Source organism: Myxocyprinus asiaticus, chromosome 41, assembly GCF_019703515.2.
Source record: "Myxocyprinus asiaticus isolate MX2 ecotype Aquarium Trade chromosome 41, UBuf_Myxa_2, whole genome shotgun sequence".
In the NCBI taxonomy this organism is placed as follows: Eukaryota; Metazoa; Chordata; class Actinopteri; order Cypriniformes; family Catostomidae; genus Myxocyprinus; species Myxocyprinus asiaticus.
This window is the reverse complement of record NC_059384.1, coordinates 15,891,581-15,918,506: the sequence shown is the minus strand read 5'-3', so window position 1 is coordinate 15,918,506 and position 26,926 is coordinate 15,891,581. Positions and strand designations below refer to the sequence as shown.

Sequence of the window (26,926 nt, the reverse complement as noted above, 5' to 3'; positions counted from 1 at the left end):
ATGTGTCAATCGTGTGACGAATACAGGTAGGTCTATTCAAATGAGGGGTAAGCCAAGTCTACCTGTGATAACGATTATTAGTGAGTTAAACCCTTAAAACAGTTGCGCTCCATCTTTCACCACTATTTAATACATTATTTTAAGCAAACTGGCAGAATGCATGACAATTTCGCGACTTTATTTCGTTTCTTTCGAGAAATACTAAATAAGCAGCTGTCAATGGACTAGGGGTGGTACGTTCCGCTCACAATAAAAGTAGCCAAACGAAACACTGTGTAGTAGGCCGAAAATCGACCTGCAACTATATGACAAGCTAAAATGGGTGAACGACTCAAACACCCAAATAAACACTTCTTATGCTCTTTCGGCAACTGTAAAGCGACTTTTTCCAAGTTGTGGAAGTTGGAAGCGCATTATTGCAAACACACGGGACTGGTGAGTAACCCAGTTTTTCTTCCTCACATGCATTTTGTGTCTATTTCAAACGTTTTGCTCGATGAGCCTCAAGTACTCGCACGCGGGAAAATATGCTTTTTATTTACGATTTATCAGAGGCCCTTTGCTTGTGGAAGCTGCGATAAGAGCTTTAGCACCCGTTACCAGCTCACCCGACATAAGCTGAGCCACATTGGGGAGAAGCCCTACCTGTGAGTACAAGACACTGGCAGTGTCTCAAACTAGTGAGCTGTCTACCAACACGGCATTTATGGAGCATATGTTTAGACACTGTTGCTTTTCATGCCGGCTCGAACATGTTTCTGCTGATCACCTGTTTTATACCGGTCAAGGTGCTCAGTCAGCGGATGTTCAGATGCGTTCTCCACGTCTGGCAGCTTGAGGAACCACACTGCTCATGTTCACCACAACAAAGAAAGGAATTATGTGGTGAGTTCATTTTAAATGATGGCGTTTAAATTCATCTTTTAGAATAGATGAAACAATCTGGGCTAGAAAAAAGTCTTCTGCAAAAAAAAAAAAAAATTATTTATCCCCCCCCCCCCAAACAAAGTCTTCCAGAACAGTTTAGTATAGCTTACAGGTCACCACTACACAAGCTCTTCAAATAACTTTTCGTGATGTCTTTTGGCCAATTGCAATTTCACAGAGGACTTTCTAAATGGAACCATCTGCCTCTTTGTTTAAAGAACTTGCATATTATCACTTCACCCTCATGCCATCCCGGATGTATAGGACTTTCTTCTGCTGAACACAGATTTTTTTTTTTTTTACTAAATTCTCCTCCCTGCCCAGTAGGAGGCGATATGCATGTAAAATGTGACTAGCCTAAAAGTGAAGGAGGGGGGAACCCACCCACCCACACCTACCTATCATATTGCTTCTGAAGACCTGGATTTAACCACTGGAGTGTTAGATTATTTTTGTGCTGCTTTTATGTGCTTTCTGGCTATTTTATAAAACCAATTTGTCTAAATTTGGTTTCAGCTTTATAATTTTATCTAATGTGCCAATTAAAAGTTCAGATGTTTGTCTTTGTTTTTTTGCATGGCCTGAGTGTTCTGACAATTTTCTAGTGTAACCATGAAGGCTGTGGAAAGGAGTTCCATAAGAAAAAGCAACTTCTGATTCACTCATGCGAGCACACAAATGAATTTCCCTTTCAGTAAGTGTTTTAAGATCTAATGTACTTTGGGTTTGGTGTGGTTTTGTATCAACTATTTGCTCAAATGCCTATTCTTACAGCTGTGACTTTGAAGGATGTGGCAAGAAATATGCTTCCCCTAAAGCTCTAAAACGACATGGGAAGGTACATAAAGGTAACGCATGCCTTTCAGTCATAAAACATCTGAGTTTTTCAAACAATGAGGTTTAGTTTTCCTATATTTAACTTTCTCTATGGCTTCCTATAAATGAAAGGTTACCCATGTGCTGAGGACTGTCCCTTCAAAGGAAGAACTTGGTCAGAGTATCAGAATCACAAAAAGGCAGAGCACAGAGGTACATGCACATTACTGCTTGGTAATTTCTATGTTTTGTTTGAATTAAGTTTTGTCTTTTTGTTTACAGAAACCCTGCCATGTGATCAATGCAAGAAGATCTTCCACTGTGCCTGGATTCTGCAGAAGCACAAACAGTCGGTTCACTCCGGGGAAAGGCGCCGGTTTAAATGCACTAAAGAGGGTTGTCGGGAGAGCTACACTACACACTTTAACCTCCAGAACCACATTTTAGTCTTCCATGAGGGAAAGTGTGCTTTCACATGCTCTTTTGCAGGCTGTGGTAAAGCCTTTGCGATGGAGGTCAGTTGTGTAATCTAGTAAGGTTGCCTTTCTGGAAAAAAAAAGTGATTTACAATAGTCATGGTGGTCTGGTTTGGGTTTTAAAGGCACTTGTCCACTGGAAGACCAGCTATAATGAATTTAGATGTGTTCATAAACAAGTTAGAAACGTGTGGTTTTTTTTCCCTCTCAAAAGGAAAGCTTGAAACGGCATGCTGTGGTCCATATGCCCCAAAAGACAAAACTTCAGGTAAGTTGATGCATGTGGACCAAGGTGTGTATGCATGTAGATGTTGCACAGATGAGTTTGATCTTCTTACAGAAGCCAAAAACCACGGCACACAAGAAGGCTTCCAAGACTAAGCTGGTGGATGCAGCTAAACTGTCTCGGCATCTGCAAAATGTCTCCTTAAACGAGGCTACATCACAGAAACCAGTGACTTAGGCTTATTTTATTTTTTTTTTGGAAAGCCTCTGTTCCTTGTTTACCTCTGAATTCTGTTTGTAGATCATTTTCAGTTTTTCACTTTTTGAAATAAATGATCACTGCTGCAATTCCTGTTTTGTGGTGAATAAAGTTAATCATGGTGGAAGAGAAACTAGTCCCTGTTCGTTTTACATTTAAAACTCCTATATTAAGCTTGCACTCTGAGCCGAACAAAGGGATGTTAGTTTGATGTAACTAAGCCTCCATGATGACACATGGCTGCTAATCTTTAAGATTTCAAAAAGCATTTTAAAAGTGCATGCTGTTTAAGTCTCTACAACATGGCTAGAAGGTTTTAACTGTGGATTTAGGATTATCACAGTAAAAAGGCCTTACAGATCTGATTTATAAGGGGATTTATACAGTTCTAAATCACTTTTACACACCATAAACAGAGCCTTATCTCATGTCCTCACTGGGAAAGATTTATTAAACGGCTGAGCACATTCATCCATTCATACTTATACACGTACACTTGTTCGGTATCTCTTGCACAAACATATCACATTTAGAGAACGTATATAAAACCTCTGGTAGAGTGAACTGCTGATTGGCATGGTGATGGGGGACCTTAAGGCTGCTCTCCAGAAGGGGGTGTGGCAGGTTTTCTAAGGCCTGGTTTATTCAGCATCAAGTAAAGCATCCAATTTCTGATTCAGGCTTGACAGTATGGTGCCTCCATGGCAGAAAGTAGAACAAAGGGCCATTAGAACACAGATATGAGAGCAGTCTGTGGTGAGGCATGGCCCACTTGAGGGGCTATATCAGACTTCCTGGCCAGGACACAACAGTTAGTGCCACCCTGCTGCGCTGCTCCTTCAGCATGGGCACTAGAGCAGAGTGACTCATTCCCGCCGTGGACAGACAGTTAACTGCCACTATCATGTCGCCACACCTGGGAGAAATGAAACCATGAGGTGATGCAGAATAATGTTAACTTTATTACAAATGGCCAGCACTGTTTCCTGCACCGCTATTTGGCAGCTGAAGAAACTTTTAATGAATCTGTGAAAAACACGAGCTATTGGCTTGAATCTGTTTAACGATTCACTCACTAAATTGGTCAGAGCAGTTGCTGTCCATGTCCAAACAATTACTGTATTATTTGTAGTGTACTTAAGATCTTTGAGACTTAAATTAGTCTAATTACTGACTGGTTGTACACAGCATTAGTGAGTTTGGGCTGGAACCTTACACACTGCATCGTTAGAAACACTAAAAGTTAAAATATTTTAGTAAAAAAAAAAAAAGTATCGTTTTTGTTTAGCATATTGCAGGGGGCAATTGACCAAGTAGGGGTGACTTAATCCTGTAGGAAACACTGATGGCCAGAGATGAGGATTTTTTTTTCTTTTCTTTTTTTTTTTTTTCTTCCATTTTAATCAAAGTAATCTGGAAAAGTGCTGTCTCATCTAGCAGTAAAGCATTAGGTCATTGTTAGTGTGCTTGTGCTTGCTCACTTTAGACGGCCATCGTAATAAGCGGGTGTTCCAAGGACGATAGTTTTGATAAAGAATGCCTGGCTGCTGTGGTTCTCTTCATAACCTCCAACAATGCTGAAGCCCCAGCTGCCAGGGTGACTTCTGCGGAGGACAATCTCATGGCTGCTATGCAGGTAGCTGTGACAGAGTGCCAAAGAGCGGAAGGAAAAACATATTAAAGGTGCACTCAGTTATTTTTTCCTCCTTAAAATGTTTAACTCCTAAAGACATGAATTGTAATTTTGCAATACATGTATGAAATCATGACCGCTCACATTAAAATGAAGACTCCAGTCATATCAGTAACTTTATTCTACATGGCGAGGGTGCACACATGGGGGCTGCCATGTCAGAATCACATGACCAGCCGAATACTACTTGCTTAATCTCAGTAACCATCCTGTTATTTGACACTTTCACTCATTGATTAAAGTAATCATGGCTGACTGTGAATACTAAATTTCTACAATGGCATCTGAAACTGAAAACTATTGATTTAAAATGATGCTGCATCCAAGCCACTAGGTGTCAGTGTAAGTCCAAGATGACACAAAGACAAAAGTTACTGAGTGAACCTTTAAAAACAAACTAGATTTTTGCATTTTCTGAGGATAATGACTGTAGTGCTAGCATTTTGCCAATGTGTTCTGAGTGGTTGTTGCTGTGTTGCTATGTGGTTGCTAGGCTGTTCTGGGTGGTTGCTGAGTTATTTGCTATCCTAGGGCTTTGCTAGACCCTATTTAGGAGGGCTTCAGGCCCCCTAAATTTCCCTCTAAGCCCCCTAAAAATATGTGATTTGCAATCAGCATGCAAATATGTGATCGCCAATTGTGAGCTCTTTCAACAGCGGCAGAACTGGACTAGCTTGAAGCACGAGACTGCTTTGGTGGCTTTTCCCACCTGTAAAGATGGACTATCCACCTTATTTTGCAACGTAGATGTAAGCAGCGGCTGCATTTCCAGTGAATGTGTAAAAGTTCCACTGTTATTGACTGCAATGTAAATAAATAGAAGGATAATAATACCAAAATTTAGTGATATAAGTTTATAAACTATCACACAACTACAGGATGTACAGCAGAATGATGGCCTGATGTCGGATAATTTTCTAACTTCAGAATTTATAGTAAAAAAGTAAATCATTCACTTTTTGCTGTGTGTTGTATGAAGAGACGGTAATAAAATCTGCTTCTTACTTTACTGAGATTGTGACGATGCAGTGTTTCTTGTGTAAACCTCCACAATGTACCTGCATAACCTCCAATGATGCCTTTATTTGTTTATTTCCAAAGGTGATGTTTCAAAAGCCATGCTGAATGCGAGATATGCATGTCTGTTTACTATACACCGCTAAGAAAGAGAGAATGCTCTCTGACAAGAATGGAGAGTAAAATGCATTTATTAATTTGCAAAGATGAAACGATGAATATTTGGTGCAAAGAAAGTTAAAGCAGCATTTGCCCAGCAGCTTTCTGCTCTCTGCTGGTTGTGTAAAGTTTGTGGAGGCGTGTCAGACGGCGCGGAGGACTGTCTCATTCATTCTGCCTGTGCAACAGTGTGATACAACAACGGCAAAATGCGATATACGGTAAAAATATATGCGTTCAAAACCAATGAGTTTATGAAAATCATAATTAATGATAATAATATGAGGACATATATTGCCAGCCTGTAATATAAAGCAGCATAATGTAGTATTTTTGTTTAGCTAAAATAGCTGGAAGTGGCTGATAATGATAAGTGGTCCACATTCAAGGTTGATAATGGCGGCACCCTAGTTTCGCTAAAAAATAAGGCGGAGCCAACATTCGAGTTCGGGCTATAAAGAAGCATATCATTGCTTTGACACCGTAAATTAGAGATCTGTGCGGGATGGATTTTTTTGGAATGGAAGACCTGCTCCCATGAAAAATGTGTCATGTTTTTGTGAAAACTGTGCAGACTGTGAATCAGAATTGAGGAAAATGATTATCGCAGTCACTTGTAAAGAGAAAATCCTAATTTAATAGCGATTACAAACCTCATAACATTAGTGTAAGTGAAAAGAACTGCTTATAACATCTCATAACACATTCACTATGATGCTGTGAACTCTTTATTTACTACCACACTTACTAAGACCTGAATTACTACCTAAATTAATTAATGTTAAGTTATTAGCTTTAATTTACCTCGGAACAAATGTAGGTGTCTTTGCTGTTGTTATACATGTTCATATGGGAATAAGGAATGACACACTTTAAACCATAGTATGCCCTTCTAAATATTTATTTAAAGATTTTTTGAAAAGAAAGTAAAAACACTGCATGAATCCTCTCTAAGTACTTAGTGTCTCTATTACAAATAAACCAGCAACAAAATCATTTAGATAAAATCCCACTTTAAACTACTCAAACACACATTACTTGTCACATATTCCCTGTTTTTTGCATTGACTTTTATGTTGAAATTCTTCAGTTCCCACGTTCCTGTTTCCTGTTAGTTTGTAGTCCTTTTGTAGTTTCACTTTATGATTGGTTTTCCCCTGATTGTTTCCACAGGTGTTCCCTTGTTTGCCCTTGTGTATTTAAGCCCTTGTTTTCCCTGTTTCCTTTGTCAGTCTTCATATGTATTGTCATGTGCTGTACCGGGTTCCCTCTGTTTTGTTTTAATTTTTATTCTGAGTTACTTTGTTCATCTTTTGTTTCCATTAAAAGCTGCACTTAGATCCTCCATCCTCGCCTGCCGCGTTACATTACTCCCGTAGTCTGTCATTGTAAAAAGGCAAACACTTGTCAGAGTAATGGCCGCGGGGCAACAGTTGCTCAGACAGGATTGGTCAGAAATGCTATTAAGGCGGGGTATAGTGAAGGGTCAGTTCTCACCCGTAAATATAACAAAAGAGAGAGAGAGACGTTTTGTTATCACACTGCCAAATATCTGATTTACCTGTGGTTGGTTTCAAAGTTTTGTTTGTACCTTTCTTTAATAAAGCATTAACATCTATAGCACTAAGGGATCCGCCTTCATGCTCAGACATTTTGCCTCAGAGTGGTACTTTCTGCTGCATGAAGAAGAATTTGTATGAATGAGCCACCAAACCTGCACCTGTAAATCGTTTATTTTTGTTACTCTTGCGCAATAGAAAATAACACAAATAATTTTCTGTACCTTAAAAACATAAAAATAAATTTGAGTCATTTTTATTTTATGTTTAGAAATTTATATTTTGCGGGAGTCCTGTGATTAATTTCTTTCTCCCGCTTCCCAAGCACACATCAGTGTCTTCCCACCCGCAACACACTCAGCAATCAAATCTTGATCTGCGCTGCACTTAGTAACGTCGGGTCCCGCGGGAGTCCCTAAGGAGTGCAGGCCTTTACCGTGAACGAATACGCCCCTACACTTAATTGGTCATTTGAGTTTTAACCAGACAGTTTGTGAACAAGCGAGGATCAGTGTTTGTTGACCGACTGAAGGAGAGGAGGAATGTCGTTTGTTTAGTTTGGTAATCTCGTTTAACAGGAGAGAAATGGGTTGGATGAATTATGAAAGGGACTGATGATGATATTACAATGACATCCGGATGTAATTGAAACTTGTAATTATTTTTAGGCTAATATCGTTCTCTTTTTTTGTATAGCGTGACAGGCATGCACAGCAGTTAGCAAAATGATAGATATGCTTTGTTGTCATTTGTGAGGAAACAATTTATGACACCTAAACACTCTGCTAAAGTCTCTTAGTAAAGTCTTTTAATAAAGTATAATTAAATTAGTTTTAGTCGTGAACGGCTTAATGCTTCATCAATGGTTCTCACTCAAAACACATAAAAGACGTCTATTTGTTGCCACCTACTGGCGTATAATTTACAAAAATAGACACTGAACGAATTATGCCAAAATGAACAAATCAAAGCTAATCTTTTAAATTGATTCAAAAGACTTGAGTAACAAGCTAATGAAAGACAGAGAAATATCATGTGGATTAAATTCACTCCACTAACAACCAAGCTAAATGTGACATTTATTGTAATAATAGGTTTTTGGAGAGTTTGATATAAATGTAATCTATAGAAGTTGAAAAATTATTAATTCATGTCAATATGAACAATGTCAATATCATGTCAATGCAGAACAAAAAAAAAGTAATGATTAGGACAGATAAAACGTATTGCCAATAAATTGTTAAAGTTTAATATATGGATTGTTTATGTCTATGGTTCTTCATGCGGTTTCGGTCATTTATGTAACTTTATAAGTGTTTATTATAGAAAATGACAATATTCTGAATGAATATTAGCTGGCTGGCTTGAATGATGTAAACACAGTTAAAAAAAACACTATGCAATGGAGTGGAATACATCAAATGTGCACATATTATAGTGTCACTTGAGGCTAAGATTGAAATCGCCCCTAGAATCGCCCCTGGTTGCTCTGATGTTCTGGGTGTTTGCTGTACTAAGTATGTGCAATTGTAATAATGATGCTTTCCTTAGCTAATAATGAGCAACTGAGACAAATAAGGATATTAATGCTAGAAATCAGGACCACAGATGGAGAAACAGATGCATGTCTGTTGAAGAAATGATGAAGGAGAAGGGAGGACAGAGTGGAAAAGATAGGAGTGATATTGGACACACTGACCCCTGCGTATCAGCCTGAGTCTGGGCTGAAATGAGGTAGGAGCAAGTTATCTACAGTTGTACGCTTCAGATGATAATCTGCAGCTGTTGATGTTTACATCATAACAGAGCCATAATCCCCTCATGGGTTACCACTGCATAAAGCTGCTGATCCAAAACACACCACTACAGACATTTTCAATGTCAAAGTAATCAAAATAGCTTCATTCTGTCCTTTCAAAGATGTTTCCATTCAGATTTAGATTAAAAAAGTAGGTGAATCTAAACCTGGCATGATGGTAGTCCTGGCCAAATTGCTTTTGACTATTTTAGGGTTATTTGGATCAGTGCTCAGCAAGGTGAGAATGCTATTTTTAAGCATCTCAGTGGAGTACAAAGAGACAGTGTCCAAAAAAAAATACATTTCAACGTTTCCAAAAGAACATCCTGTTTAAGACCTTGCTAATAGCTCTGTGTCAGTTGTTTCATTAATCAGATGATTTCCCACAGAGCTCTGTGCCACACATATCAGATTAAAGGAATACTTTACCCAAAATGCTGTCATTATTTACTCACCCTCATAACGTTATTTTTTTCTGTGACACTAAAAGAAGACATTTTGCGTAATTTGCCACGCTTTGACAATATTCATAGTGACCATGGGAGGTCAAGGTCAATAAAACACTATAAAAGTAGCAATCTCCAACTCTGCCAATTCTTGCTTAAATCTCAGTAACCACCCTGTTAAATGACAATTTCACTCATGGATTAAATTAATAATGGCTGATTGTGAATATTGATTTTTTACAATGGCAACTTTAAAAACTATTGCTTTTGAATGATGCTGCATCCATGTCCATAGGTGTCAGTGCAAATCAAAGATGACATGAACAAAAACCTTTTGTGGTGAGTGCACCTTTAAGAAGACTTGGAATATAGCACACAAGTTGTATGGACTAATTTTTGGTGCTTTTATGGTGTAAAGATTCTTCCAAAATGTCTACTTTTTGTGTTCCACAGAAAAAATAACAAAATAAGGATTTGGAACGATACATGTAAATGATCAAGGAATTTTCATTTTTGGGTGAACTCTCCCTTTAACTAGTCCAACAAAATCTTCTCTTGCATGACTGCGCTCTTACCTTGGAAGTCCAAGCCACATGACCCAAGATGGCGACCAGCTCGCATCATAGTCATTTTCATGCGGAGGGAGCAGCTCTTCATCTGGGCTGGGCTCTTCTACAGTGCTGACTTCTAGTGCCCTCAACTGGACAGAGCAGGACGCGGCACTGGACTTTAGTGTGCCTACTGCTTCGCTGTGGCTCAGGTAGGTCAAATCCTGACCATTAATACTCAGCAGTATATCCCCTGAGCAATGAGAGACACAAAGAGCACTCAAAGAGGCCGCAGCATCTGTAGAAAACCTTGGTTTAGTGCACTTCATCATCAGAGATACAAACGAGAAATAGGGTCTACCTCAAAAACAACCTTTGGAGTTTCTGTTTTGGCCTTTAGCTGAGAAGATATGTCACCATAGGAAAGAATTAGGATAACTCACCACGCTTGATTCGTCCATCACGTGACAGGCAGCCATGGGGCTGGACGCTTGTCACAAAGATAGGAAGCTCCCCGCTCTTGCTGCCCCGCCCTCCCGCCACAGTCATACCCAGAGACTCATGTGGCTCCTTCTTCACAGTGATGTGTTTCTCTTTACAGGTCACACACTGGGAGAGGTCCTACAACACATGCTCATATTTACACAAGCACTTACAGCAGGAGAACACTTAGGGAGGAATTCACTGAGAATGAAGAGTGCTGATTGCGTGGTTTATTTGCATGCACTGTCTGTGTTGTTTTAGCACCTGATTCTCTAAAGGAATTATGCAAATCAGGTAACAGCGCAAACACGGCCACAAATTTAGCACTGAACACAATTCGCACTTCGCAATTCCCGATCTTGCGGCTGGGTTGTGAAGGATGCAGCAGACTAAGGCAATCTGGTTTACTCTGCTGGGACTGTCCAATATCGCTGCACCACTGCAATCTAGATGCCTGAATGGGCTCTAAAATGCCGAAATTGAGTTTGACTACACTGTGTGTCTGGATGTATGGCCAGTTATAAAATGTTTCTCCTTTATTTAAATGCTTGAATTACTGCTGCCATGAACAATAGAAAATGTGCACAAACATCTCTCTTGAATTTTAATTTAAAGTTTCGTTTACCGCCACTTTCCATGGGCCATAATAGCATGATGTTAACTGCACCAAGCAAAAAGTGGTGACTTTTGTGAATACAGCACAATTTATTTTAAAGGAATATTCCGAGTTCAATACAAGTTAAGCTCAATTGACAGCATTTGTGGCATAATATTGATTACAAGAAAAATTTATTTTTGACTTGCCCCTGTTTCTTAAAAAAAAAAAAAAAGCAATAATCTGGGTTCCAATGAGGCACTTACAATGGAAGTGAATGGGACCAATTTTTGAAAGTTAAAATACTCACTTTTTCAAAAGTTTAGCCACAAGACATAAACAATATGTGTGTTAACATGATTTTAGTGTGATAAAATCGCTTAGTAACCTTTTCTTTGTAAAGTTATAGCCAATGTTACAACTTCATTCCCTTGCGAAAATCGAGAGTTCGTGGCAAATTTGCAGCAAATTGTCCATTGTTGCCAAAGGTTTGCCGGAGGTTCACCACTACCGTGAAGAGCTGCAAACTTCTGGCAAACATTTGCGGCGAATCAAAAGCTCATTTGCATGTGAAAATAACGAGCGGCAAATTTGTGGCAAGTTTGCGGCTAGTTTAGATTTTTTGTAAGGTTTGCCATGACGATGTAATGTCAACAAATCCTAAAAAGTCCTTAAAAATGAAGATTTAAAGAACTTTACAGCTCAAATAATACACAAGTTTTAAGAGAATAATTAATGCAAGTGCTTTTATAAAAATATGAGCTTCACATTTCTGCCTTTAAACCCTCCAAAAATTGGCCCCATTCAATTCCATTGTAAGTGCCTCACTGTAACCTTGATTTTTGCTTTTTTAAAGAATATGAGAGACGAGTCAAAATTAATTTTTGTGGTAATCAACATTATGCCACAAATGCTGTTGATTGAGCTTAACTTGTACTGAACCCGGAATATTCCTTTAAACCTAATTTAGGAGGAGGAGGAGGAGGAGGTGTGTTTTCACTAAAAGGAATGACAATGACTTAACTAACCTGTAAATAAAATGCAGCTCTATTTCAGCACATTTAGTGCCTGGTTAAACTGGATTACAAGTGGTTAGTAAATAATTGTGTGTTCAAGTCATGTTGGAATGATAGTATTTACAGATAAAGCATGCATTAATGCCACCACAAAGTCGTTAATACCAGTGGGAAACTCAGAATTTTTATGAGGCCAGACTTTCCGAGTTAGGGGCATGTTGACTAAAAAATCATGGCAAAAGCAAATTGTTACTGATAATAATTCAGTTTTACTTGTGGACTTTGACTGTACATTAGTTTGTATGCATTGTTTTGTGCTGTTATTGAAGAACAGCAATAAAGTTGGCAGGAAAATAAGCCTCATTTAGCTGGTTTATGAACCACAGGAATGTGCAACAAAACTACATTTCCCATCATTATATGTGGCGGGACGAGAATGATAAAATACATAGACTAATGCATGACTTTGCTCTTCATTTTGTTGCATTGGTGCTAAATTAAAGTGTCCTGTCTTTGTCAGTAAGTGAAAAAGAGAGAAAGAAATATGAAATAGCAAACAGGCTTCAAACTTACGACTTCGTAAGTATGAACTTCCCAGAGGACTTGAACGCAGCATCAGACACTGTTTCTTTGAGCTGAAATACACTGCACAGTAGTGGTGCAACTATTTATCGAATAAGGGAAAACCCCTTTCTAAACTGACACTGATCCTAACTCTGATCGGCTCCCTGTAGAGTGGTGATAGTTATTCCTACGGGATTAGCACTACTCTAACTTCATAATTGATCTCACAATAGATCCAACCAGGAAGTTGCAGGAGTAATTAAGCTTGTGGTCTGAACCCATGGAAAACTGGAGGCTACCCAGATGCTTCAGAAATGGGGCTCCCTAATTATGTCTCTACAGTGGAAAATACTAAAATAGAATCTGCAACACACACACTTGCTCTCACTCCCAGCCACAGTAATTTGTACTCACTCTCTGGGTGGAAGACCTGGCAAGGTGCAGACTTGGGACAGGGCTGGGGGTCGCAGTGCAAGGGAGTGGGGGGACGTGTTCGTGGCACCAAATGTCCCTGGTCAAGGTGGAGCCTGTGTGCACGGCCATAGTCTGCTTGCTGGAGCGGCTAATCAGCAGATTGACTCTTTCTCCACTAGCCTAGAAAATGACAGTAGGTGGCTTCTGAGACTGATGTTATATCTAATATTCTTATATTGAGTGCTGAGGTGGCACTGTATCTAACAAAGGCATCTGGTATCTGCCAGTGATATTCTTAATAATGCTTTAGCTGCCCTTTCTCTTTGTGATCTGGCCAGATGGGAGAAAGCAGCTCACCTAGACATTAAGATGCTATCAATCACATTAACCTTTGAGCAAGGCAGCAGAGACAATGTCCTTATGTCCCAAACAGGCAGCGAGACTTGGATATATGACAACAGTGTTGTGTTAGGAGAATATAAGAGAATACATGAAATTCACTAAATCTTTTCATTTTCTCTGAGCGGTGGTTGTCTGTGCAAAAGTCGATGCCACAATGTTGGAGTATTGTTAGGGTTGGCAGGGCGTTGCTGTGCAGGTGCTAAGGTGTTCTGTGTGGTTGTTAGCATGTTGCTATGTGGTTGTTAGGGTGTTCTGGGTAGAAAAAGTTCAGTATCTTATAAATTAAGCTCAATTAACGGCATTTGTGACATAATCTTCATTATCAGTGTAAAGTTATGTCCAATATTACAAGTTAATTGCCATGATGATGCAATGCTATAAACCCTGTAAGCGATTATATCACACTAAAATAATAAAGAACAGATCTTATCACACTAAAATCATGTTAACTGATTTAATGTTTATGTCTTGTGGCTATACTTTTGAAACAGCGTGTATTTTAACGTTTATGGACTGGTCCCATTCACTCCCATTGTAAGTGCCTTTCTGTAATTGCAATTTGTTTTTTTTTAAAGAAAAGAGATGAGACGAAAATATTATCTGTGATAATCAACATTGTAACAAATGCTGTCAATTGAGCTTTATTTGTGTTGACCTGGAACATTATGTATTTTTTCACCCGTTTTATCAATCACCAGGCAAAAATCATAAGTCTGAAAAGTCTTTCCATAAGTCTTTGAAAAGTCATTGGACGCCTCTCCTGCATGGTTTGAGGTATCACTCACAGCACAAACAGTGTGAGAAGAATTATACACCAAAGGTTAATACTTACAGTATGATTAAGGTTTTTTCAAATACCTAAACCTATGAATAAGCAATAGTAATAAACAAATGTTTGTATGCTAGCATCATTAGTTTGACCTGTGCTGCCTACCAACACAAACACATGTTTTCTCTCTACCTGTATAATCTGAGCTGCCTGCTCAGGTGTGCCATGTCTCAAGTTGTGCTCGTTGACGGCCAGCACTCTGTCATTGCTGCAAAGTCGTCCATCTTTAGCGGCTAGCCCTCCATCCAGCAAGTCCAGGATAAACACGCCTGCTTCATCCGTACGCCGCACCAGTTTGATTCCAAGCTGCTCTGATGATTCCCGCTTGTGCAGCGTGATGCGAATGTTGGCAGGGCTGCCCTGGGGAGAAGCAGGTGCCACAGGTGGCCTGGCAGAACAGCGACGCTCTCTTAGTACTGTCAGTTGCAAAGTGGCGCAAGGACGTGCCAGTGAAGAGCGAGCAAAGTTATGGGGCACGTTACTAATGTCTACGTTGTTCACCTGCACACAAATGGGAAGTGAGAAGAGAAAAAAGTGTTTGAAAGATTTAGGTTAGCGCAGTTAGAAGAATGCTAATCACTTAAATCTATCTGTGGCAAAAATACGCAGTGCATCCATACACACATCTAGCATTTCTGCAGCCATATGAAATTTGAAGACCTCTTTTCACCAAAAATAAATCTACAATATCTTTGGCAAAACACACTGCACCTATTCATGCAGAAAGCTATTTTGCAGCCGCTATTCATCAGAGCTCTTTAAAGACTGATTAATATATCAAGGCTGTTCTGTAAATAGCAGTGAAAGTGCTTTTTTTAATCAGGCAGTTATTTTGGAACATAGCGACAATACCTGAAGTATTTGGTCGCCAGCCAGCAGCCTTCCGTCTCGGGCTATAACACCGTCACGGTACACCTCCTGTATTACCACATTTATCAGGGGGGTCTCGTTTCCACCCACAATACTTATACCTAGCTCCATATAAGGGTTTGAACGATGAACCTCAATGGTTGTGATTTCTCCCTCAGGTAGGGATGGAAGTTTCACACAACCTGAAGAACAAGAAGTATCGAACACGAGCAAAGATATAAAAGAGATTTAATCTCATAGAGGCAGAGTGAGGGGGAATATGGTTTAGTCTGGCATTGGATGAGCCAGTCATACCTTCCTCTGCAGAGAGTGGCAGAGTTTCAACAAAGTCCCATCCTGAAGAGGCGGAACTGCCAGTGCGGAGAAGATGGATGCAGGGGTTGCTAAGAGGCCGCTTCACACATGGAGGAGCGCACTCCAGACCATGGAGACCTTTGAAAGAAAGAATGCCAGAGAAAGCTGTAGATTTCACTCCCAAAAACACATTATGTGTGTCATCACAGAAGCTCTGTTCCAAAACTAGTGAGCTGCCTACTTAGACATTTTTAGGCAATAAAAGTGTGCTCTTGGTATGAAGGGTATTTGCCCTAGAATGATGGTGCTTTCTAAAGGCCACGTCCACGCTAACCTCATGAGAACCGAGCATGACTGCTGTGTGAATTGTCCATTTCCCTTTTTGATTTGTAACTAGTAGCACCTAAAAAACAAGAAAAAAAAAACAAAACAAAAAAAGTCTAGAGCAAATATTTTTCCTAAAAATATATGTCCACTTATGTGGACAGCGGGACTAAGTTGTGAAATTATAAACAATACAAAGCTATAGGGAGACGGATTTTTGTATCACATTGTTTATTGTGTATGTTCCTAGGAGTGTTGGCTATTTATGTTTTTGAGACGTTACAGACATTACATCAGAAATTAGCATAATTAATTCTGAATCAAAGTAATGGCCTGCATCATCCAATCACTGCCAACCATGTTAAAATAAAATTATACATGATAAATTCTGAATTATGTACAGATTACCATTGTCCCATGTCTGCCAAACATGTTGAGTGGTCCAAACATAATATGCAGCGTAAAACTGAACTTTTGGTCGGATTTTAGGTGTGAATGCACTTGCTGCAAAGAGAGATGTAAGATGCTCCCTTGCTCACTAATTAGGGAATGACTTAACCTCCAGTGTGCTGTCTATTTTAAATGCACCTTATTTTCATCCTAACTCTGTATAAAGCCTCTGAAAGCAACATTTTCCAGCTTTTGGATGCATCCATTGAATCTCAATGTGATAATGCACAATGAATATAGGATATTTTAAGGAAAATGTGCCTATAATCCAAGTATGCAGTTATTGTGTTTAACAGCGTGCCATTTCACGATAAATCGATTACATTTTTAAAATGTCATATCGGATGAACTTAGAGACTACTCTTTTGACTTAAACAGGTTTTAATGTAAAAACTTAATGAGGTTTCTTACCAGATGTAGTTTTGTTGCCGTTTCTTCCAAAGGCAAACTCAGCCGAGATTGGCGCCATGTTGTTTTGTCACATAACTCGTACGTCGAAAGTTTAACCCTTTAATGACTGCCTAGAGATCTGTCAGTTTAAATTAAATTACAATTTGCATAGCCTATAGCCAAGTCAAAACGGATTGTCCACACATGTGGACGCGGGGTCTCAGGAGACTAATATATTTTTGTTTGAAAATGCATTGATTTTGCTGCATTTACACTCTCATACACACTCAAGCATTTTTGAGACATTTGAAAACACTCTCCATCACTACATACTTTGGGAAATGGTGACTTTAGGAAACTGAAAACTGAGGTTTCAAATATAAACAAATAAGTGTGGATGTAACCATGGTACCACGATTTAGCCGAATTCTAAGGCAACCTCCTATGTATGCTTACAAGAAAAGGCAGTCCCAATGCATTGTGACAAGCTCAGTGAAAAGATGATCCAAGAAGGCAACCGGGTTAACAATAATGGTGATTATATTTCATTTAGTACTAAAAGTATTGATAAAAAATAGTTCCACCTAGTTAAAATGGACTGTTTCACACAATATTTGTGTGTGCTTTGTATGTTTTGTGACTATTAGAATATCATGTTAGCTCAGCAGCATGTACTAATGCCAACCTCTATTTACCGCTGCCTATGTGGAATGTTTCAGATCAGTCACCTATGAGCTTCCATGATGATTAGTATACCGCCTTAGAACATAGCTGCCTACCATGCTGAAAAAACAGCTTAAACAAGCCTAAGGTCTAGCTAGTCTCAAAGTCTGGCTAAGCTGGTCTTCAGCTGATCAGCCTGGTTTTCAAACTGGTGTCCAGCTGGTTTAGCTGGTCGCACAAAACCCCTCTAAGACACTTTTGTTTTTAGCATGATATATAGGCATATCACTAGGTTCTGGAACAGAGATAGAGTATACAGTGTACTGATTATACACACTGTCTTCTTCAGTGCTCTCCTCAAAAGCAGGGTTGTCTACACCAGGCTCTTCTGTCCATGTAGGAACATTGTTGCATGCGTTGGATCCAGCAGGTGGTGATGGAGTACTCTCTTTTATCTCAGTCAGGGGGGATTTGGGTGGGTTGGTCACCATGACCCTGTCTTCCCCTCCCTCCATCCGCGTCTGCTCGAGCTTTGCTCGCTGACTCTGTGTTCCAGGACACCTACACCCGCATACATATACACAAACACACGAAAATAAACAATGTAACCTTGATCTTCCCAAAATGCTGGGAGGCTAGATACATGGAGATCTGGTCAACAAATGGAAGACAAGGGCAAGAAAAAGGAAGATAACAAAGATGTCAAATTTGTTCCATTCTCTTTAGAACAACCTTGTGATAAATCCTAAGAGCAGACGCTTTTCCATAAATCTAAAGTAAATGCCCTGATCATGCATTCTCTAACCCAGTGATACTGAAATGGTGGGTCGCAACCCACAAATGGTCTGTTATGAAAAGGTCGTGGACAACAGGGAATTACCAAAGCTAAATGCAAATAATAAAATGTGACAAACCATATAATCATGAATATTTAGGATAGTAAAGGGTTAGAAACAGTTCCATATATTTTGTTGCTGATGTCAAAGGCTGTGTGTCTAATCAAATTGTACTGTATTTTGGTGCAAATTCATCTGTTACTTGGTAGAAACTAGCATAATCAGGTAGATACCAACATGGTTGCATTACATGGCCTTATCATCATAAAACATTAATAATTTTTTTCCCCTATTTTTTTTTTTCCATTTAAGTCAGAAAACATGACTCAACATAAAATGAATGACAACATTAAATATAAGTTCACTTGCCATGAGAATAAACATACAGTAGTTTGTGCCATACAAAAGTTTTGTATGGTGAATTATTGGCTAACTATGTAATCCACTGTAATATTAGGGTATTAAATGTCAATGTTTTATTTGAACATTTTAAGCTCGGATTGGCCCCCCTGTGCAGAGAAAAAAAAATTGAAACATTTTAATAACTACAATCTTGACCAACACAAAAAAGTCATAATTTTAAAGCTTAGAAGCTGTACTTTACAATGCATGTAGGCATTATGACCAAAATTGAACAAGTGCTTTGAAATTTGCAGAAAAATCAGAAGTGTTCTGTTTTGATGATTTATGAATAATTTTGAACTGTACATATTATGGTAATCGGTAAAAATATCAAACTGACCAAACAGCCATGTGTCATACAGTATGTTGTTGGAAAACACTCAATGAGTAGAATACAACCAGCATATTTGTTTTACTCACAGACAAAAATATAGCAAGTAATAGCTAAGTACATGTCTTTGACATAAACAGGTGTTGCTTATAAGCTGCTTTTTCGCTTATAACTTCACGAAAAATAAACAGAACATAGAGTAAAATATAATATTTCTTACATACCATTACTTGGATGAGGGAATACCTATTAAAATGAGCTCACACACACAACATAATCGGATGCATAGATCATTAAATAATCATCACATAGTACAATGTACACACAGCACATAATGTGCTATCTGGATCAGATAACTTCATAAAAAATTATGCAGTACATTGTCCAGCGTTATGGAATGCAAACCCGATCGTATTAGGATTCAGATTGCTGCAAACAGAGGTGGAAGTCATCCAAATATGGGCAGAGAGGATCGTTTACTCTAATTACATATGGTCACCTGGAGATGGTGCCAAGTACATGACATAGACTCAATGATGGCTCAAATGACTGAGATCTGGTGAAATGAATGAGATCTGGTTACTCATGCCTGTATGTTTTGGAGAGAGCATACCTTTAGTCATTGTTGTATTTGCATGTGTAATTAGTTCTTATGTACAACTATTATGTTTTATTTGTTTGGAGAGGCTTTTGGACACTTGGAGACATTTTTGGACACTAGGATAAATTATTTTTGTAATGCTATAACTTATGATTGCTTTGTCATATCAACACAATTTTACTCAGTTACAGATTACATGATTAGGAACAAAACGAAAAATCACATTTATGGAGCTACCTTATTTACACCCTGAGATATGTAATGCCAAATCAGAAATATTTGTGTTAAGCCGCCATGTCCAATGTAAAATATGGATCCAGAAGCAAACACAGTTGAGAACCACTTCCCTAACCCAGTCCAGACAATGAAATCTTTGTCTTTGACCAAGGCCGTAACCACAATATACATTGAGGGGGATCCAATAATCAGATATGGCCAGATTGTACATATTTTTAATGCAAATATTATTAGGTAATTATTTAAAATCAATTTAAGATTTTCTAAATAATTTCTTTGTCTTTAATTCTGAATTGTGTACAGCATCTCCTAAGTGTCTTCTTTTATAAGAAACCATTTTATTTTGAGGATGAGCCACCAGTTAAAGGAGTAGTTCACCTAAAAATTGAAAATTTACTTTTACTCATTTATTCACCCTTATGTTGTTCAAAACCCACATTCTGTTACTTTTTCTTGGAACATAAAAATAGATATTTTAAGCCTCTCTATTCCATAGAATAACAGTTTATAGTGAGCAGGAGCTGTCAAGCTTCATAAAGGACAAATACTATAAATCAATATTAAAGATTCAGTATAAAGACTTCATAACAGTAGTCCATATGACTCATGCACTTTATTCCAAGCATTCTAGGGTCATACAACAGCTATGTTTTGTATGGACTACTTTTATGGTATATTAATTATATATTCCATTATATGTATGGAAAACAGCAGCATTCGGGTTCTCAAAGAAAAGATTGTGTTAAGATTCTACTGGGAGGAAAAAAAACAACGAGGGGCAACTTGAGGGCAGTAAATAATTTTGTGTATTTTCTTTTTGCTAGCCAGCTGACACAGTCATGTAATTTTACAGATATAACAGTGATGAAAAGAAATTCTAATTATATTTATCTTTCCTTTAAGACAGCACAAAAAAGAAAGAAAAGATGACTAAAACAGGCATATTGCTAGCAATGCAGACACAGTGTTTGTCTTGTACTGTGTGAACTTCTGTGTGAAATTTTTTTTATCTTTTAAAACCAAAAGTTATACAATTTTGGGCCTTTATTGCATTTAAAGCCTTTATTCAGAAAATTACTGCATTCAGAAAATTGACTATTTTAAAGGACAGAGGACAATTATATTTTTTACCTCAACACCCACAATCCCCCACCCCCAAAGTGGTTTGGTCCCCCCCAGTGTTCAAGACATGGTTAAGGCCATGCCTTTGACACTATTTAGGAGAATTAAACTAACTTGACAAAACTGGACTCACACTGTTATACAATTAATGGCACAAATTAATTACTTTACACCTCTGTGGGGACGAATGGTATTACATGCTGAGGTCTCATAGTGTAAAAGAAAGGCACTGCAGTGTCAACACAGCTCAAAGAATACAGCTAATGCTGGCCATGTTTCTTAGTCTTTGGAAGGTGTTAGAGCCTCGTTAAGTTAATCTTCCAGTGATCTTTAGTGCCCTTTCATAAGGGGAATAAATAAAACTCCCTTGCAATAAGAGTACATTTTCTAAAAAGAATTGATGATCTGACAAAACTTTGAGAAGTTCCATCTTTTGGCTCCAAGTCTTTCTTCGAAGAACAGGAGAATCTTACAAAGAGTTACACTGTTTTGTCCTATGATCTGTGAGCTAACACTACTCTGAACTACTCAACTGAAATTTGGCTTCAGACATCAGATTTGACACCAAACCCTTTGCAAGCCAAGACCTTAAGTTTATCCAAAGGCACACTCTTCAAGCCTATTCTTTGCACTGGAACTCATTTCACAACGTATATCACGCTCACAAAATCATCCTGCCAACTCTTAGTACAAAATACCATGCTATATTTTCAACACTCACCATAGTTCTGGGTTGCCCTTGGCAGTCTCACAGAAGAAATGGTTGAAAAGGTTTCTAGAGTTTAAGTGTCCTAGCATGGTTGCAGAGAATATTAAACTGCTGCTGACCAGCACATGACACGGGACCGACTAATCTTCCATCACATGACGAAGGGGCAAATAATCCCCAGATGGGATGTCAGATCATCCCCAGCAGCCTCCACTTAAGGAAGTGACTCTAAGTTCACTGGAGCCTTGTCCACTGAGCATCACCTACTGAGTCTAACTAGTGAGCAGGTACCTATGTGTCTATGATACGTATTTGTTTCTGCATGTTCTGTGTCAGAAAACCCCTGCAGGCATGTGATTATGCTCAAGCTGGACTTATTAAAATGCATTCTGCAAATTGATCAGATTTGCTTAGGATATAAGATGTTCATCATTGGTGTTTGATGGGGTATATCCCTATTCTTAGAATTTACATCCTAAAATGCACTGTAAAAAAACTACAGTGCAATACTCCTTGTAATATGATAATATCAATACTACCACTGAATTTTTAAAAACATATATTTAAGATGAAATCTATGTTTAAAGTAGCCTCCATACAGCTCACAGACTGTCTAATTCATATTGTACAGAACAATGACAAGAGCTGGCTTTAATCACCAGTTCCAATCTGATCAGCTGTTTTATATTTTTCCATTGTTTTTAATTCAATAATATCATTTGTAGTGCTTCATGGGATTTCCTCTTGAAAGACGTTAAGTTCACAGTCTTGTACCTTTGTCTTATCAAATACTTTTTTGCTGCAAATAAGTTTGTAATGTTGTGATGCACCTCAGAGCTGGTTGGTTTGGTTCACGGCTTAGAACACTTTTATAAAATCCCTATGGAAAAATTGAATGAGAAAAATAGTTCTGGAATCAAGGCGGATGAAAAAGTGGGTGGGCCACTTGATTTACTATAAAGTGGGCCAGACTTTATGCAGACAGTCCAAAGTCTGGCTCTGCCACACTATGTTTGAACTAACCATAAAACAACTATTTTAAACAAGTTTAACATTTTTGAAATTATTTATATATAGTATGAGTTTAAGCATGTATATTTGGGTTTTGAGTGTGTTGAGTATATTACCTGTGTTTGAGATGTGCCTCTAGGTCACAGCGAGGCATGCTGAGAGAACAGGAGGGTGTGAGTGGGCATGTAACCGACAACTTATCCAGCAGCTTGTGCACCAGAATGCTCGAGCGCCGACAGACCTGCAGCTGCAGATGCGCACGGTCCAGCGGACAAAAGTCTTGTTCTTGCAGGAAGCTGCGCAGGCAGCGGGCACAGAAGGTGTGGCCACATGGTGTATCCAGAGGCTGAACTAAAGGCTGAAGGCAAATGTGGCACACCAAATCATCGTCCACCTCCAAACGATAGTTATAAAGGTGGTTCTCCCAGGTGCGGTGAATTTGTCCACATTCAGAGCAGAGGGCCTCCAGAAGAGCTTCGCTCACCATGCCCAGATCCAATCCCTCTCCCAGACTTCCCATTGCACACAGCACTCAGCTATAGCTAGACACTTAATAGCTTGGTAATGGGGGCATCCGCCCCATGGGCATCAGAGGCTGTGCGACTCTGGCAGGGGACGGCCACCCCCTGGTAGAAGATGTGACATCACCCTGATTCGCAGAGAAGAAGGTATGTTACTATTCTGAATGAGAAAGTGTACGTGTGTGTTGTGTTGTGAGGATGAGATTATGTTGCGAACAGTGTGGGTTTACTCCTGCACATTAATCTGACAGTGTAATCTCTTGCTCTGTCGCCTAGAGCAATCTTTCAATCCCGTGGAGAGAGAATTATCTAGGATTGAGGCAAAGAGTGCAGAGTCAAGAGGTTCTGATGTGAAAGTGAGAAGAGGAGGGGCAAGGGAAGATAAAACCATATATTAGATGAAATGGATAAACAGAATGGAATCATGTCATTTTTTCATGTGCAATTTTCTTATTATAGAAGTACTCTCTCATATCCTATTAAAATACTATCACCTATCCTAATATGCAAACGCAACTACAATAAGCCAAGGTTGATTCCCCAACCTCAAAACATTGTTCAGTTTGTTTGAGCATCCCAACACAGCAACACTGGCTCAGCCCATGGCCTGAGTTTGGGGTGGAACCACCTGTTTGTCCAACCAATGTTAGAGAAGGGGAGTATTCAGGAAAACCTGTTTAAAATCATTATTTTTGCATTGCGTTTGGTGATGCTAGTGCAGAAATGACACACCTAAATGATTTAGTTTTCCCAGCGCTACATGTGTGAGAGAGAGAGAGAAAGCGGTTTAGGTACGTTTGTTTGTTTACTCCTTCAGCTCCATTGCTGTGTTCGCAATAAAATGCGACAAATGTAACGTTTTGTAATGCTACAGTGTTACTGGTTGGAAATTGTAGCTTGTTGCTGGACAAGCCATACAACATTGTGAAAATTGCCGAGCTAATGAAAAATGTAGTCAGGTAAGTAGCGTTGCTAATTTTCTTTAAAGTCGGCATTAAATAAAAATTCACCCTATCTATTTCCTAAATGCATGTTAATGATCTTAATGTGTATAATTCATCCATGCATATGTTTTTTTTTTCTTTAATCAAAATGTAATAACTGGATCTTGTGGTGAAACGACAGACTTCTCCAATCATTTAGTCCACTTAAACCCTGCACATTTCTTATAAATACCACAACCATGCGTAGAGTTGAACAAAGTGTCAATCGCATGTTGGTGAAGATGGCAAGGTGTATTTTCATCTGTTTTCCTTCAAAACTATCATTCCTTAACCCAAACTTCCTTAGTTACGGGTCAGCTGGCTTGAATTTACATTTTGAATGAGGAATAACGGCAAATTTGCGGTTGTGTTCGAGACATTTCACGCCAGAATTGCTGAGGTGATCACTAATGAATACAATGCTTTGGATGCCTCTGGAGTTTATTTATATTTTTTAATGCAGTTATCTTGGGATGCAGAGCACGAGTAAATGTTTTTTCCCTTTATATTTAGTGTATTGTGATTCAAAACGCTAAAATATTATTTTTACTCACTCATTTTCAACAGTCTATTCGTAAGCAAAGACCACGATGTGCTCGTGCGTTTATGTTGTCAGTTTGATCATAAATGTGTTGAGATCGCCGCTCAAATTCACCGATAACTGTCTCTAACTTGAGCAGCACGGTGGTAGGGGTGTGTGTGTCCACTGCATTCAGATCTACCTCCGTTCCGCTAGGCAACGCCCATATTTTCACAATCCAATCAACAACCAATGGATAAACTCAAATCCCCACCCTACATTTTTTTCTTGTTCGATAAGCTGTTTCACTCGGAAATAAGTCACAATACGGAAGGAAACTTCCGTTTTATGCCGACTTTAACTATTCCCCAACACTGGCCATCACAGACTGTGATTTCATTATTTGTTTTTTGCTAGTAGGTATTGCTGAAGCCCTGAGATCTACAAATGGGGCGGACAATCTAAAGAGGGTGGAGTTAATCAAGAAGGGGCGGGGTTACTCCAGAAAGTTGTTGGGTCCACTCCAAAAGGGGGTGTCACTTCCACACACAGTTAGGGTTAGGGTAAGGGTTGGGTTAGGGGTTCTGTATGTCTCTGCTGGCAGTTTGGTGCTCCCAGCCCTTTTTGGAGAAGGATATACAGTAGCTGCAGGCAGAGCTCCAAACCGCCAGCAAAGATATAGGGTGCCCCTAACCCTTTCGCTAACCCTAACCGTGTAAGGAAATGACACGGCCCTTTTGGAGTTGGCACAACACCCTTTTGGAGTAACCCCGCCCCATTCTGGAGTAACCCCACCCTCTTTTGTAGATTCTGCCCCCATTTAGAGATCTCCAGCCTGCAGCTAAACCTACTTAGATTTTTGAGGCCACTAAACAGCTGGGGGCAGTCTCTTGTGCGAATGATAACTAAAACTATTTCAACCTTCGCCTGTATCCACACAATATCCAACAGCTGTGCATCCATGACCAACCTCACACTTGGGCCGGAGAATGTAAGTCTGTAAACTGCATCTCTGTGACTACCTGCTTCTGTTTTTTATCTTGCAGCTGGACATGAATAAATCATGAGGACACAAGGCTCCTCTGTTCCCACTACAAAGCCCTGTCAACGTCTCATCAGACACATACTCGCACTCGCTTCCAGTGTTCAATGCCCAGTACACTGTAAATGCCTTATTGTGGATAGTATTTTATTATAATCACAATGAAGCAGTCTGTACTTAAACCTTGGTGGCATGACATGGGACTTCATTACATAAGGCTAGAGTGCTTAATGGCTTTTGGGCGACTGCCAGTTTAAATTCTATTGGTTCATTCTTTGTTGATTATCTGATTACTTTTAATCACACGGGAGTGTTTTAGATATTGACTACAAGGCCACTCACTTGTTGTATCCTTGTATCTCTAGCAGCTTGTCTAAATCCTTGTCAGTGTTTCACTTGCAAAATGGCACATTCGTGTTTATCTGGCTGCTGGCCGATGAAGAATCTGATAAATATTTGTTCAACTACACAGTCGTCAAAAACAATATTCTTCCATCTACACTGAAAAACAAACGATATTTGACATTTTCTATGCAGAATGGCACACGCATATTTAAAGTCTTTATTTATTGCGCAAACGGCAATGACATGTTTTCATTCTGCAGTCATTTTTGACACCAGTCACGCATTCGCTTTCCAAATCAATAGCCTGACCTTAATTTCCCGAAAGGTTGTCCATCCACAAACAGGTAGACAACCTAAATTAATGGAGGGAGGGGGAGGAGAAATAACGGCACTGTGTCTATTGAATTCAAATGTCTGTAGATGCCACCTGCATGAATTGTCTCGTTAATAAGGCGTATCCAGTCCCGATCTATGACAAGCACAAATATCGATATCTCATTATTTCTAGTATAGAGCGACTCGCAGTAAATTGTTTTCGTTTACTGTCTCTCTCTCCCCCCTGCACAACTATGCCATCGCCTGCAAAAATAGACGACAATGATATCTAATAATATACATGTAATAATAAAGGATCTGCGGGTGATAATGTGAGTATATGAATTAAATTACCTATTCGGGCTCCCTTTGGATGGTGTGAACTCTGGCCCCGAGAGGGGAGAATCATGGAGCTCAATCGCATCCACCGCAGCTTGCCCGAGCCGCATCCGCACGTCAAAACACCCCCGTATCTGTCTTGGATGAAGAGCCGCCCCTGTTCGCTCGGGCACACACGGGGGAGGGCGGCAAATTTCTGAAACGTAGGATGACAGTTATTTATATTCATGAGGAAAGCGATACCTGATTAGATGAGTTGTTAATATTAATCAGAAAAGCGCTACCTGATTGGTCGGTGAAACTATTACCCAATCATAACCCACGCTTCAAAGTTTTATCGACCAATCAGAGCACTTTCCTCATAAATATGAATGACTCTTCCCCTGCAGATGTGA

General features: G+C 39.2%; 2 protein-coding genes across 3 annotated transcripts; one reads left to right on the top strand and one right to left on the bottom strand.

Moving 5' to 3' along the window:
• Positions 1 to 295: 295 nt before the first annotated feature.
• LOC127431705 (transcription factor IIIA-like) lies at positions 296 to 2,682 on the top strand. Its single transcript, XM_051682224.1, has 9 exons — positions 296 to 435; positions 553 to 647; positions 789 to 885; positions 1,533 to 1,621; positions 1,702 to 1,775; positions 1,876 to 1,956; positions 2,026 to 2,258; positions 2,434 to 2,487; positions 2,560 to 2,682. Exons 1-9 carry the CDS (start codon positions 319 to 321, stop codon positions 2,680 to 2,682), a joined length of 963 nt encoding a protein of 320 aa, XP_051538184.1. The 5' UTR covers positions 296 to 318.
• Positions 2,683 to 3,133: 451 nt separating this feature from the next.
• Positions 3,134 to 26,704, bottom strand: LOC127432115 (ligand of Numb protein X 2-like). Of its 2 annotated transcripts, XM_051682928.1 has the most exons (11): positions 26,547 to 26,704; positions 22,583 to 23,115; positions 17,555 to 17,778; positions 15,391 to 15,528; positions 15,079 to 15,278; positions 14,359 to 14,727; positions 12,996 to 13,175; positions 10,367 to 10,544; positions 9,951 to 10,176; positions 4,185 to 4,343; positions 3,134 to 3,619 (listed from the first exon to the last, which is right to left on the bottom strand). In XM_051682928.1, exons 2-11 carry the CDS (start codon positions 22,984 to 22,986, stop codon positions 3,484 to 3,486), a joined length of 2,214 nt encoding a protein of 737 aa, XP_051538888.1. In that variant the 5' UTR covers positions 22,987 to 23,115; positions 26,547 to 26,704; the 3' UTR covers positions 3,134 to 3,483. The 2 variants fall into 2 exon arrangements, with proteins under 2 accessions (XP_051538888.1, XP_051538889.1); XM_051682929.1 differs by lacking the exon at positions 12,996 to 13,175.
• Positions 26,705 to 26,926: the final 222 nt, after the last annotated feature.